Source organism: Trichomycterus rosablanca, chromosome 15 (assembly GCF_030014385.1).
Source record: "Trichomycterus rosablanca isolate fTriRos1 chromosome 15, fTriRos1.hap1, whole genome shotgun sequence".
Lineage (NCBI taxonomy): Eukaryota > Metazoa > Chordata > Actinopteri > Siluriformes > Trichomycteridae > Trichomycterus > Trichomycterus rosablanca.
Genome location: NC_086002.1, coordinates 13,747,623 through 13,760,512, shown reverse-complemented (window position 1 = coordinate 13,760,512; position 12,890 = coordinate 13,747,623). Strand labels below are relative to the sequence as shown.

Sequence of the window (12,890 nt, the reverse complement as noted above, 5' to 3'; positions counted from 1 at the left end):
CCTGCATTTTTTAAATATCGCAATATATATCGCAGGAACAATAAATATCGCAATATATATTGCAGGAACAATAAATATCGCAATGTCAGTTTTTTCCAATATCGTGCAGCCCTAATATCAATACAAATTAGCCGATAACTGTCGGTCCATCAACCTTTGTGTGTCACACTGATATCAGTGTAGAATGGTATAATATACACTGATCAGCCATAACATTAAAACCACCTCCTTGTTTCTACACTCACTGTCCATTAGTTATCAGCTCCGCTTACCATTTGTAGTTCTACAATTACTGACTGTAGTCCATCTATTTCTCCGCATGCTTCGTTAGCCCCTTTTCACCCTGTTCTTCAATGGTCAGGACTCTCCCAGGACCACCACAGAGCAGGTATTATTTTGGTGGTGCATCATTCTCAGCACTGCAGTGACACTGACATGGAGTTGGTGTGTTAGTGTGTTTTGTGCTGGTATGAGTGGATAAGACACAGCAATGCTGCTGGAGTTTTTAAACACCTCACTGTCACTGCTGGACTGAGAATAGTCCACCAACCACAAATATATCCAGCCAACAGTGCCCCACGGGCAGCGTCTTGTGACCACTAATGAAGGTCTAGAAGATGACCAACTCAGACAGCAGCAATAGATGAGTGATCGTCTTTGACTTTACATCTACAAGGTGAACCAACTAGGTAGGAGTGTCTAATAGAGTGGACAGTGAGTGGACACGGTATTTAAAAACTCCCGCAGCGATGCTGTGTCTGATCCACTTATACCAGCACAACACACACTTAACACACCACCACCATGTCAGTGTCACTGCAGTGCTGAGAATGATCCACCACCTAAATAATACCTGCTCTGTGGTGTTCCTGACCATTAAATAACAGGGTGAAAGCAGGCTAAAAAAGTATGTAGAGAAACAGATGGACTACAGTCGGTAATTGTAGAATTAAAATGTGCTTCTATATGGTAAGTGGAGCTGATAAAATAGACAGTGAGTGTAAAAACCAGGAGGTGGTTTTAATGTTCTGGCTGATCGGTGTGTGTTTTTATTAATCTACTGAGGGGCGGCATGACATGGTGGTTGGTTCATAGCACCGTCACCTCACAGCAAGAAGGTCCTGGGTTTGATTCTCAGGTGGAACGGTCCGGGTCCTTTGCGTGGGTTTCCTCTGGGAGCTCCGGTTTCCTCCCACAGTCCAAAGACGTGCAAGTGAGGTGAATTGGAGATACTAAATTGTCCATGACTGTTTTTGAAATAAATAAATAAATAATCTGCTGAGTAATGCAGAGGGTGAAACTATCCCAGTAAACATTATATTCAGGACGTAACTTTAATAACTGACAGCTGTTAGCATGATGTGATCTGCAGACCAGTTTGTATGTTGTAAAGATTAGTAATAAAGACTTATTTCTCTTAACAGTCCTCATGCCTTTGTTTTCCAGGTCCATCCAGGATACGGCTTCCTCTCAGAGAATAAAGAGTTTGCCCGCAGGCTGGTGAGTGAGCTAACCGTCCTCATAGAGTAAGAGAATAAAATAATGAATCGATAAGAGAGAGTGGTCTGCAAATAGAATATTCAAATGACTTTGCTTTACAGTTCAGCTCAGAATGACCCCCTTGTATGCTGATCTTCCAGCACACACACACACTCACACGCTCTCTGTTTTTGTAATTAACAGCTCGCGGCCCCCTGGAGTAATTTAATTAAAGGTATGAGCTCTGAGTTGAGAAGGTTATTTGCAAGCCAAATAAGAGCAGGGCGGCCAAAAGGGTCTTACTCCTTAATGGCTCACACTGACTTACTGTTGGTCATGTGCTGACTCTTTAGGTATGATTCTTGGATGTTTTGGAGCAAAATACCTTCTGGTATATTCATTCATGTTCTTTGCTGCTACTTCAAGAGTCCATTTCAGCTATATACAAGTACATATTAAAACGAATCAACGTTCCTCCAGGACCAGGGTGCAACACAACACAATATACACAGTGCAGGTAAAAAAACAGTACAATAAATACAAGAGATTTTTCTAATCGAAAGAAACTGAGGAGGCCAGGACCAAATACAGGAGTAGTGCTGGCCTTGTACATGGTACTGAGTTAAGTAAGGTAAAAAAAATATATTGTACAGGTTGCAGCGTAAGGTTTATATAGCAGCAAGGTGCAAAAATGCAATATTGTTCAAAGATGTAGTTTGTACTTTTTGTACACAAATCAAATAATCACGTTTTATAAATATTTCTTAATTAGTACACTAACAAGAAGGTGGAAAAAGTTCCTCAGTCAGTTGTGAGTAAATATATCATGCATTTACATCTTTACTCCACTTCATACACTCCTTATCAAAAAACGACCTGCTGGTTTACTTTAAATTAGGGCAGTTGTAGCCTAGTGGTTAAAGTACTGGACTAGTAATCAGAAGGTTGCCGGTTCAAGCCCCACCTCTGCCAGGTTGCCACTGTTGGCCCCTTGAGCAAGGCCCTTAACCCTCAATTGCTTACATTGTATACTGTCATGACTGTAAGTCACTTTGGATAAAAGTGTCTGCTAAATGCTGAAAATGTAAATTATGCTCATTTTCATGTTTTACCAGCGTTTTATCCTGGTCAGGGTCACAACTGATCCTGTTTTCCTGGAATCACTAGGTGCAATTCACTTACACAACCCGGACATGACGCCAATCCGAGTGGGCTAGTGTAATTTACTGTTGCACCACCAGAGCATGAGACACTCATACCAGATCAATTAATGCAATAAACTAAATTTTTTATTTTATTTTTTATTTTATTTTATTTTTTTAATTATCTATTCCCACTCCCCCCCCCAATTTATATCCCCATTCTAATCGTGTCCAATTACCCTGATTGTGTCCTCTATACTGATTCGACCCTTTTGCCGCTGCTTGAGGTCGCCACTCAACTGACTTGCACCCCCTCCGGCACGCAATCAGTACAGCCTGCATTTTTCACCTGCACGAGCCGAGTTCATACATCGAGAGACACTGCGCACGGAGGGTCACACCCCTCTCAATGTTATTCCTCAGCCCTGTGCAGGCGCCGTCAGTCAACCAGCAGGGGCCGCAGTTGTACCAGTTATGAGGACCTATGATCCGACTCTACCTCTAAGCCCCTGAACAACAGCCAAACGTTGTTCATACTGCCGCCCAACCCAGTCGGAAAGGCAGAGCTGAGTTTCGATACGATGCATCTAGAAACCCAACTCTGGTGCGCTAGCGTACTTTACCGCTGCGCCACCTGAGCGGCTCAATTAACTAAACTTAAAAGTAAGTTAAAAAAAGCACAATCAGATTAATCACATTAGATCAAATTCTGATTTCACTGAGCTTGTTTTGTGTAATGTACACAAAATAACAACACTGCCTGAGCTAATGGGGTTTCATCACAAGACAAAATATGCATGGCGGTACATGAAGCTAGCCATAAACTGTTTGGACAAAAGTACTGGGACACCCAATTATTGAATTCATCCAAATCATTCACTTCATTCATCAGTTTTTATGCCGGATGCTTTTTATGATGCATGAGCTTGTTGGACAATGTTGGATTGTTGTTGGATTATGAGATTTGTACAGAATTGTTGTAAATGTAAATACGTGGGATCTTCAAAAAGTTTCCACACTTTTATTTTTTGGTTGGAAACGGTGAGGGTGGGCGAGGTAGTAATTGGTCGTGTCCGAGAGTTTAAGAGGGAGCTTATAGTCCGGATTTAGCGCCGGGAAGAAGATTTTCATGTGATGATGATGTGAAAGCAGCGGTGCATCAGTGGCTACACGCTTAACCAAAACATTTTTTGCTGATGGGATCAAAAAGTTGGTACGATGCATCAGAAATAATGCATCGGAAGGTGACTGTAGAAAAGTGAAATTCTTAATAAATAAAGTTAAAAAGTGCAGAAACGTTTTGAAAAATCTTCATAATTTCCCTTGTTCTTTTATTTAGAAGTGTGACCACTAGTGTCTGTTTAGCGTTTTATTTGCTTTTGCCTTTCAGTAGCCTAATACACGTTAGGTGTTGATATTGAGTCTATATTGACATGAATTGGACACTAAATAGCCAAAAGTATTTGTATACCTGATTAATAGGCTTGTTGGACGTCCCATTAAAAAAAAAAAATGCTATTGATATAGAGTGATCTTCTCAGCTATAATATAGCTCTTCTGAGAATGCTTCTCACAGGACTTTAAAGCATGTCTGTGGGAATTTGTGCCCATTCTGTCAAAAAAAAGCGTTTGTATGGCTGGGCACTGATATTAATCAAGAAAGCCCTAATTGATGTTCTGGTTCATTTAAAGCTGTTCTCTGGGGCTGAGGTCAGGCCACTGAAGTTTCTTTAAACTAAGTCTTTATGGAAATTGCTTTGTACACAAGGGCACAGTCATGTTGGAACAGGAAAGGGCCTTCCCTAAACTGTTGCTGCGAAGTTGGAAGCATATAATTTCCTTTATATAACAGATTTATTGCACCTTGTTAGCAAGTGTTGTGGCTGAAACACATGATTTGATAATTAGAAGGGGGGTCGTAATATTTTTGTCCATGTAGTGTGTATTTGTTAAGGTTACTTTAGTGCAGGGGTCACCAACCTTTTCAAGACCGAGAGCTACTTCAAGAGTGTTAAATAATACGAAGGGCTACTCGTTTGATACAAACTTCCTGAATAACATAAAATTTCACAGTTTACCTTTATTATTATTATTATTATTAGAAATATTCATATATATGAAGAGACTGTCTGATCACATGTTAATGTTAATGATTCCTCATGGTAAATCCTACGATTTACCATGGTAGGAAACACAGACATATTTCAACATGTAACATTATTTATCTTTGTTAATCTAAATGGGTTTCAATATTTAAAAGTCAGAACTATCACATCTCTGATATTTTTGTAAATATCTTTCTTGACAGTTTTGTATTAATGAGCACATTTGTAGCATTTTGATCGAAATCACAACTTTTATTATTATTATTTTTTTTTTTTACAAATGATCATTTCTGTACCATTTTTTTTAGGAAATCATTAACAGTCAAATCTTCAAATCATGTCCCCTTTGTACTGATCACTTCCTTTGCAACATTTTAGAACAAATCAGGAACTCAATCCCATGGTTGTACAAATTATGTACGATTTTAAAAAAGCTGCGATGTACATGGAAGTGTTTGTGACACGTACTGAAGCGTCTGTCCCCATTCCTCCCAATCACTGTGAAAATTTTACTTGCTTTTCTTGTGTTTTTTCATTATTATTTTTTCGGGGTAAAACCCGCATCTCGCTCCGCATCGTAGCTGCGCTCGCTTGCTTGTCTCAGCGTTATGCGCACGATATAAAACTCCGCATTCAGACAATATCAGATCTCATATAAACATCAAACTTTTAAAATGTTATACTCAGTATTGTCATTTTCAAATACATCAATGCAAGTGTTATTGATTCAAAAAGAACAGCAACACAAATACAATTTTTAGATGGAGCTCTATAGTCACTATTGCTATTTTAGAATTCTCATTTTAGAACATGTCCTGCGGGCGACTCGTGTGGTCCCTGCGGGCGGCCAGGTGCCCGCACCGTGTTGGTGACCCCTGCTTTAGTGCGTGTGGTGCAGCTGCAGAATCTTTGACCTCACAGAATGTCCTGCAACACACTGTTATGGTGTTTTAATGGATTAAATATATCAAACAAATCCTAATCATAGCTATCGAGTAATATTCATGTTTTTTAATTGTATGATTGCATTAGGTGTACATTGTAAACAACGATTTTCTAAAGACACACACTAAAATCCGCAGCTCCGTCCACAGCCCTGCTTATCTATGTTCTTCAGACTCTTAGCACTTCTATTTTTCGGCCTATGAAGTCGAGCTGAAGGTTTTTGACCCCAAAATATGACTACGTTACCATGGCAACTTCACCAGCCCCTTGAGGCCTGCTCGATAATCTTTATTTAACCTCTTTGGATTTGAACTGAGTCACGATTTCTGACATTTCTGACACCTTCCAGCAGAACGTGTGTAGTTTGAGCAATTCGGGTGTTGTCTGTTTTATTTTTTAAATATCTTACTTTTTTTTTTTTATCCCAAAGATCAGATGATTGGATGCGTTTCCTGTCTTAGCTCTGCTGCTGCGTAGTTCGTTCGCACACCCCGCTCTGTGGGACGCTTTTCCGCAGTGTGTTGAAGAACGGGATAGGAACGAACGTGACTGGAGAGATGAGAAAATACAAACGTGCTTGCTATCTATTTTAATATAGCTCTCATATCAATCAACCATAACATTAAAACCACCTCCTTGTTTCTACACTCACTGTCTTATCTGTTTTATCAGCTCCACTTACCATATAGAAGCACTTTGTAGTTCTACAATTGCTGACTGTAGTCCATCTGTTTCTCTACATACCTTTTTAACCTGCTTTCACCCTGTTCTTCAATGGTCAGGAAACCCACATGACCACCACAGAGTAGGTATTATTTAGGTGGTGGATCATTCTCAGCACTGCAGTGACAATGACATGGTGGTGGTGTGTTAGTGTGTGTTGTGCTGGTGTGAGTGGATCAGACACAGCAGCACTTCTGGAGTTTTTAAATAGTGTCCACTCACTGTCCACTCTATTAGACACTCCTACCTAGTTGATCCACCTTGTAGATGTAAAGTCAGAGACGATCGCTCATCTATTGCTGCTGTCTGAGTTGGTCATCTTCTAGACCTTCATTAATGGTCACAGGATGTTGCCCATGGAGTGCTGTTGGCTGGATATTTGTGGTTGGTGGACTATTCTCAGTCCAGTAGTGACAGTGAGGTGTTTAAATACTCATCAGCACTGCTGTGTCTGATCCACTCATACCAGCACAACACACACTAACACACCACCACCATGTCAGTGTCACTGCAGTGCTGAGAATGATACAACACCTAAATAATACCTGCTCTGTAGTGGTCCTGGGAGAGCCCTGAGCATTGAAGAACAGCATGAAAGACTGCTAACAAAGCATGCAGAGAAACAGATAGACTACGGTCAGTAATTGTAGAACTACAAAGTGCTTCTATATGGTAAGTGGAGCTGATAAAATGAACAGTAGGTGTAGAAACAAGGAGGTGGTTTTAATGTTATGGCTGATCGGTGTATATGTATCTTTTTTATTTTTTTACAATCCCACCCTTCCCTCACACACACTCTTTTTGGACACATCTCACGTTACATTGAAGTGGAATGATGTACACACTGATCTTCCTGCGTATGAATAATTTCTCAGTCACGTGTTTCTCTGTAGTACAGCTAAAAAGAGCAAGAGTAAGTAAGAGATACAGACGGTGGGTGTACTCTACCCAGCGACCAATAGCGACGCTCGGAGTGATGGCGTCAGGTAATAGAGCGTAGCGGGGTTCCTCCGAAAAACTCTTTTGATATGAATCAGGCTCAGGCAGGAGGGAGACACACTCACGCTCACAACCTTGGGCTCACATTGATACACGGATTACTAATTCTGCCCCCCGACTGAAGCTGAAACGTGATGCTTATATAACTATCAGGGTTTTTTTTCACTCTGAGGAGTGACGCCAGGTTCCTGTTTACACCTGGCTTTAAAATCTTATTCAGGTCATCCAATAATCACAAGTGATCAGCACAGATTACAGGTCATTACAGGTCAACTGCAAAGTTTACTTACACATGAAAAATATTTCTCCTAGGGCCATCTTGGAATTTTACTGCTTATTATGGGTTTTCTGAAAATCAGTTATGTCAGAAGTGTACACACAGTAAAGTTTTTTTGTGGGGTGGGGTACAGCACAGTGGCAAAGGTACTGGACTTTGGTTCAAGCCCCACCACCACCTTGTGGCAACTGTTGGACCCCTGAGCAAAGCCTTTATCCCTCAGTTGCTTGCTTATTTAGTTACAGTTGTAAGTGATTTATATATATTTGTTGTAAATGTAAATACGTGGGATCTTCAAAAAGTTTCCGCACTTCATTTTTCTTTGGAAACCATTAGGGCGGGAAGAGTTGTAATTGGTCGTGTCTGAGAGACTGAGAGAGCTCTTATAGTCCGGATCCATCTGATTTTCACCTTTCTGGACCACTCAAAGAAGCTTTCAGGGGAAGAAGATTTTCAAAAAGTTGGTACGACGCATCAGGAAGTGGTTTTAATGTTATGGCTGATCAGTGTATATTGTCCAAGCAATTGAAGGTTAAGGGCCTTGCTCAAGGGCCTAACGGTGGCAACCTGGCAGTGGTGCAGCTTGAACCAGCGACCTTTTGATTACTAGCCCAATACCTTAACTGCTAGGCTACAACTGCCGTGATCATGCCTGATCAACTTCTCCAAGATCATGTGGACGACCGGCCATGCGTGCATCCTTTACCCTCGGAAGAGATGACCAGGATGCACTGGTCCCAGTGTTTCTTGCCAATACCCTGATTAAGAGAACGTATTTAGTCAAGATAAATGAATAAATATAAAGAGCTGCAGGCTCTGTTTGTAGTTCTGATGTCAGTTTTTACAGTGTATCTTGATGCACAGGGCAGTTGTAGCCTAGTGGTTAAGGTACTGGACTAGTATTCGGTAGCCTGTTCAAGCCCAACACTGCCAGGTTGCCACTGTTGGACCCTTAAGCAAGGCCCTTAACCCTGGCCCTTAACCCTCAATTGGATTAAAGCATCTGCTAAATGCCGAAAAATGCATCTTGCGGATGCTGAATATCACAGAGTAGAAAAAACAAACACAACAGGTAGGACCACCTCATGAGGCAGAGCCATCTGCAGCACCATCATCAATCAAAATACTGACCATAAATGAATGCTAATTAAGAATGCACTCACTGAGAGGAGAGCAGGAAAGCTACAGGGGGGCAGGATTTCTAGCCTTTGACAACTGATTGATCTGTAAAGGATCTACTTGTAGGTTACCTTTATAAATCAGTCACACAAACTAGTTGTTTAGTATTTAGTCTTATGCAATGATGCGTTTTAAATGCACAGTTACTGTTAAGTTCAGCAACATAAACATGTTTGGCAAAGGGGGGGGGGGGGGGGGGGGGGGGGGTAAAAAAGCCACATATTTTTTAAATGGTACATTTTGTTATGTTTTAACCCCCCACACCCACTGAATTAAGCAAAGTAATGCAATTTGTACACGCGTTTATAGAAGTTTGTTCTCTGTATTGAATCTGAAATATGTGCAGTATGGTCAGCTCACAGCAAGAAGGTCCTGGGTTTGATTCCCAGGTGGAGAAACTACAGACTCTTGTAAGTTCTGCTGCCCTGTAAGATCTTCTAACTGTATAATCAGCTATTGTGAACTAGAAATTTCTAGAAATGACAAGAGCTTGGCTCTGGAATAGTAATTAATACATTGATATTAGATTTCAGGGTGGCATAGTGACTAGGTGGGTAGCACTGTCACATCACAGCAAGAAGGTCCTGGGTTTGATTCTCAGGTGGAGAAACTAAAGTGTTTTGTAAGTTCTGCTGCCCTGTAAGAACTTCTAACTATATGATCAGCTATTGTGAACTAGAAATTTCTAGAAACGACAAGAGCTTGGCTCTGTAATAGCAATTAATACATTGATATTAGATTTCAGGGTGGCATAGTGACTAGGTGGGTAGCACTGTCACATCACAGCAAGAAGGTCTTGGGTTTGATTCCCAGGTGGAGAAACTAAAGACTCTTGTAAGTTCTGCTGCCCTGTAAGATCTTCTAACTGTATAATCAGCTATTGTGAACTAGAAATTTCTAGAAATGACAAGAGCTTGCCTCTGGAATAGTAATTAATACATTGATATTAGATTTCAGGGTGGCATAGTGACTAGGTGGGTAGCACTGTCACATCACAGCAAGAAGGTCTTGGGTTTGATTCACAGCTGGAGAAACTACAGACTCTTGTAAGTTCTGCTGCCCTGTAAGAACTTCTAACTATATGATCAGCTATTGTGGAATAGAAATTTCTAGAAATGACAAGAGCTTGGCTCTGTAATAGCAATTAATACATTGATGTTCGGCATCAGGGCAAAACAGTGACACGGTGGGTAGCACTGTCACATCACAGCAAGAAGGTCCTGAGTTTGATTCCCAGGTGGAGAAACTAAAGACTCTTGTAAGTTCTGCTGCCCTGTAAGAACTTCTAACTATATGATCAGCTATTGTGGAATAGAAATTTCTAGAAATGACAAGAGCTTGGCTCTGCAATAGTAATTAATACATTGATATTAGATTTCAGGGTGGCATAGTGACTAGGTGGGTAGCACTGTCACATCACAGTAAGAAGGTCCTGGGTTTGATTCCCAGGTGGAGAAACTAAAGACTCTTGTAAGTTCTGCTGCCCTATAAGAACTTCTAACTATATGATCAGCTATTGTGGAGTAGAAATTTCTAGAAACGACAAGAGCTTGGCTCTGGAATAGTAATTAATACATTGATATTAGATTTCAGGGTGGCACAGTGACACGGTCACGGTGGGTAGCACTGTCGGCTCACAGCAAGAAGGTCTTGGGTTTGATTCCCAGCTGGAGAAACTAAAGACCCTTGTAAGTTCTGCTGCCCTGTAAGGTCTTCTAACTATATGATCAGCTATTGTGAACTAGAAATTTCTGGAAACGACAAGAGCTTGGCTCTGGAATAGTAATTAATTCATTGATGTTCGGCATCAGGGCAAAACAGTGACACGGTGGGTAGCACTGTCGGCTCACAGCAAGAAGGTCTTGGATTTGATTCCCAGCTGGAGAAACTAAAGACTCTTGTAAGTTCTGCTGCCCTGTAAGAACTTCTAACTGTATAATCAGCTATTGTGAAGTAGAAATTTCTAGAAATGACGAGAGCTTGGCTCTGCAATAGTAATTAATAATTAATACATTACATATTAATATCATTGATATTAGATATCAGGGCAAAACAGTGACACGGTGGGTAGCACTGTCGGCTCACAGCAAGAAGGTCTTGGGTTTAATTCCCAGGTGGAGAACTTGTAAGTTCTGCTGCCCTATAAGAACTTCTAACTATATGATCAGCTATTGTGAACTAGAAATTTCTAGAAACGATTTTAGGGTGGCGCAGTGGCTTGGTGTGTAGCACTGTCGCATCATAGCAAGAAGGTCCTGGGTTTGATTCCCAAGTCGAGCGATCCTGCTCTTTCTGTGTAAAGTTTGCATGTTCTCCCAGTGTGTCTGGGTTTCCTCCGGGTGTCCGGATTTCCTTCCACAGTCCAAAGACATGCTGTAGACCTGTGTAGACTGGCAAACCGTCTATGTTGTTTTCTACCTTTTGCCCAGTGAACTGTACCCGCCACAACCTTGAATAGGATAGAGCGGCGGTAAAACAGATATGAATGAATGAATGAACTTATTTGGCTTATATTTTAGGTTTGTTCTGTTTACAAAAGCTTGTTTAGTGTATGTTGGATTTGATGAGGCGTGTCTACCTACGTACCAGCATTATCTGTTTGTATAATATTGTTGTCCGTTTTTATCCCTAGTATTGTGTTTAACAGCTTTATTCTGCTAATCCTTCCCAAATCACTCTACAGAATTCCTCAAATCCCTAACCTCTCCACACACACACACAGACACACACACACACACACACAGATGAGTGGGCCGTCCACTGCCTCTGTGTGTGTGTGTGGAAATGAAGATGTCATTACATTAGCAGTTGAATGGCAGATGAATGGCACCCCCTCCATGCGCATGCACACACACATACACACACTCACATATGAATACAAGGTGAATGAGCCCCCTTGATGTGAATGGAAGCCCCCTCTGCCCGACAGTTAGTACACTTTTATGCAGCGCAAACGACTCAGACCCTCAGGCCGGAGGTGGGCCAGTCCCAAAGGATCTGTTAGCATTCCCTCTATGGCCTCTTTACCATGGCAAAAGGACATCGCTTCTGAATAGAGCAGAGGAGATTGACTCGACTTCATGTGGGCTGGGGGGGGGGGGGGGGGGATTACAAAATGTGTGTGTAGTTATGTTGCTTTGCTTTCAAGGCTTTTTCAGAACATGATGCTGGTATGTTGGCATGTGCCGTACACCATGTCACCATGTGCTGTCTGTTTCAGATACAACAGCATAAGATCAACATTGTAAAACTTTTTTGTGTCTAATCTATCATCCCATGTCATGGCTTTTATTACTCTAGTCGTACTCAATGTAAACACTGATGGACTGGATTTTTTACACTGTGTAGGTGATTAATATAGATACATTAACCCTAGAACTAAATACATACTTCCACAATAACTAGCGTGTACTAATGCGTATAATAACAGTGGTGAGGTTGTGTTAATTGAGTGCATTAATGAAGGATATTTGATTGTGTTTGAAGTAGCCTATTACTTTTTTGAGATAGCATTTTGTGCTGTGCTTAGTAATAGATTGATTGACAGACAGACAGACAGATGGATAGATAGACATACAGACAGACAGATAAATGGATAGAAAACGAGGCAGATGGACATATAGTGAGAGATGAATAGACAGACAGACAGATAAGGACAAAGAAGAAGAGAGACAGAAAGACAGGCAGATAGATAGACACAGATAGACATGTAGATAGACATGTAGATAGACAGATAGACAGATAGATACACAGATAGACACGTAGACAGACACGTAGACAGACACGTAGACAGACACGTAGACAGACAGATAGATAGATAGATAGATAGATAGATAGATAGATAGATAGATAGATAGATAGATAGATAGACATGTAGATAGACATAGATAGATAGATACACATAGATAGACAGACAGACAGACAGACAGACAGACGTAGATAGACACGTAGATATAGATAGATAGATAGATAGATAGATAGATGGACGGACGGACGGACGGACGGGCGGGCGGGCGGGCGGGCGGGCAGGCAGGCAGGCAG

At 41.1% G+C, this 12,890-nt stretch overlaps 1 protein-coding gene across 2 annotated transcripts in view; it reads left to right on the top strand.

Moving 5' to 3' along the window:
* pcca (propionyl-CoA carboxylase subunit alpha) overlaps window positions 1-12,890 on the top strand; it is a 99,651-nt gene that overhangs the window by 23,227 nt on the left and 63,534 nt on the right. For both annotated transcript variants that reach the window (XM_063010544.1, XM_063010543.1), the window contains exon 6: window positions 1,447-1,500. In XM_063010544.1, coding sequence (XP_062866614.1) covers window positions 1,447-1,500 — 54 coding nt within the window. The remainder of the gene's footprint in view (window positions 1-1,446; window positions 1,501-12,890) is intronic.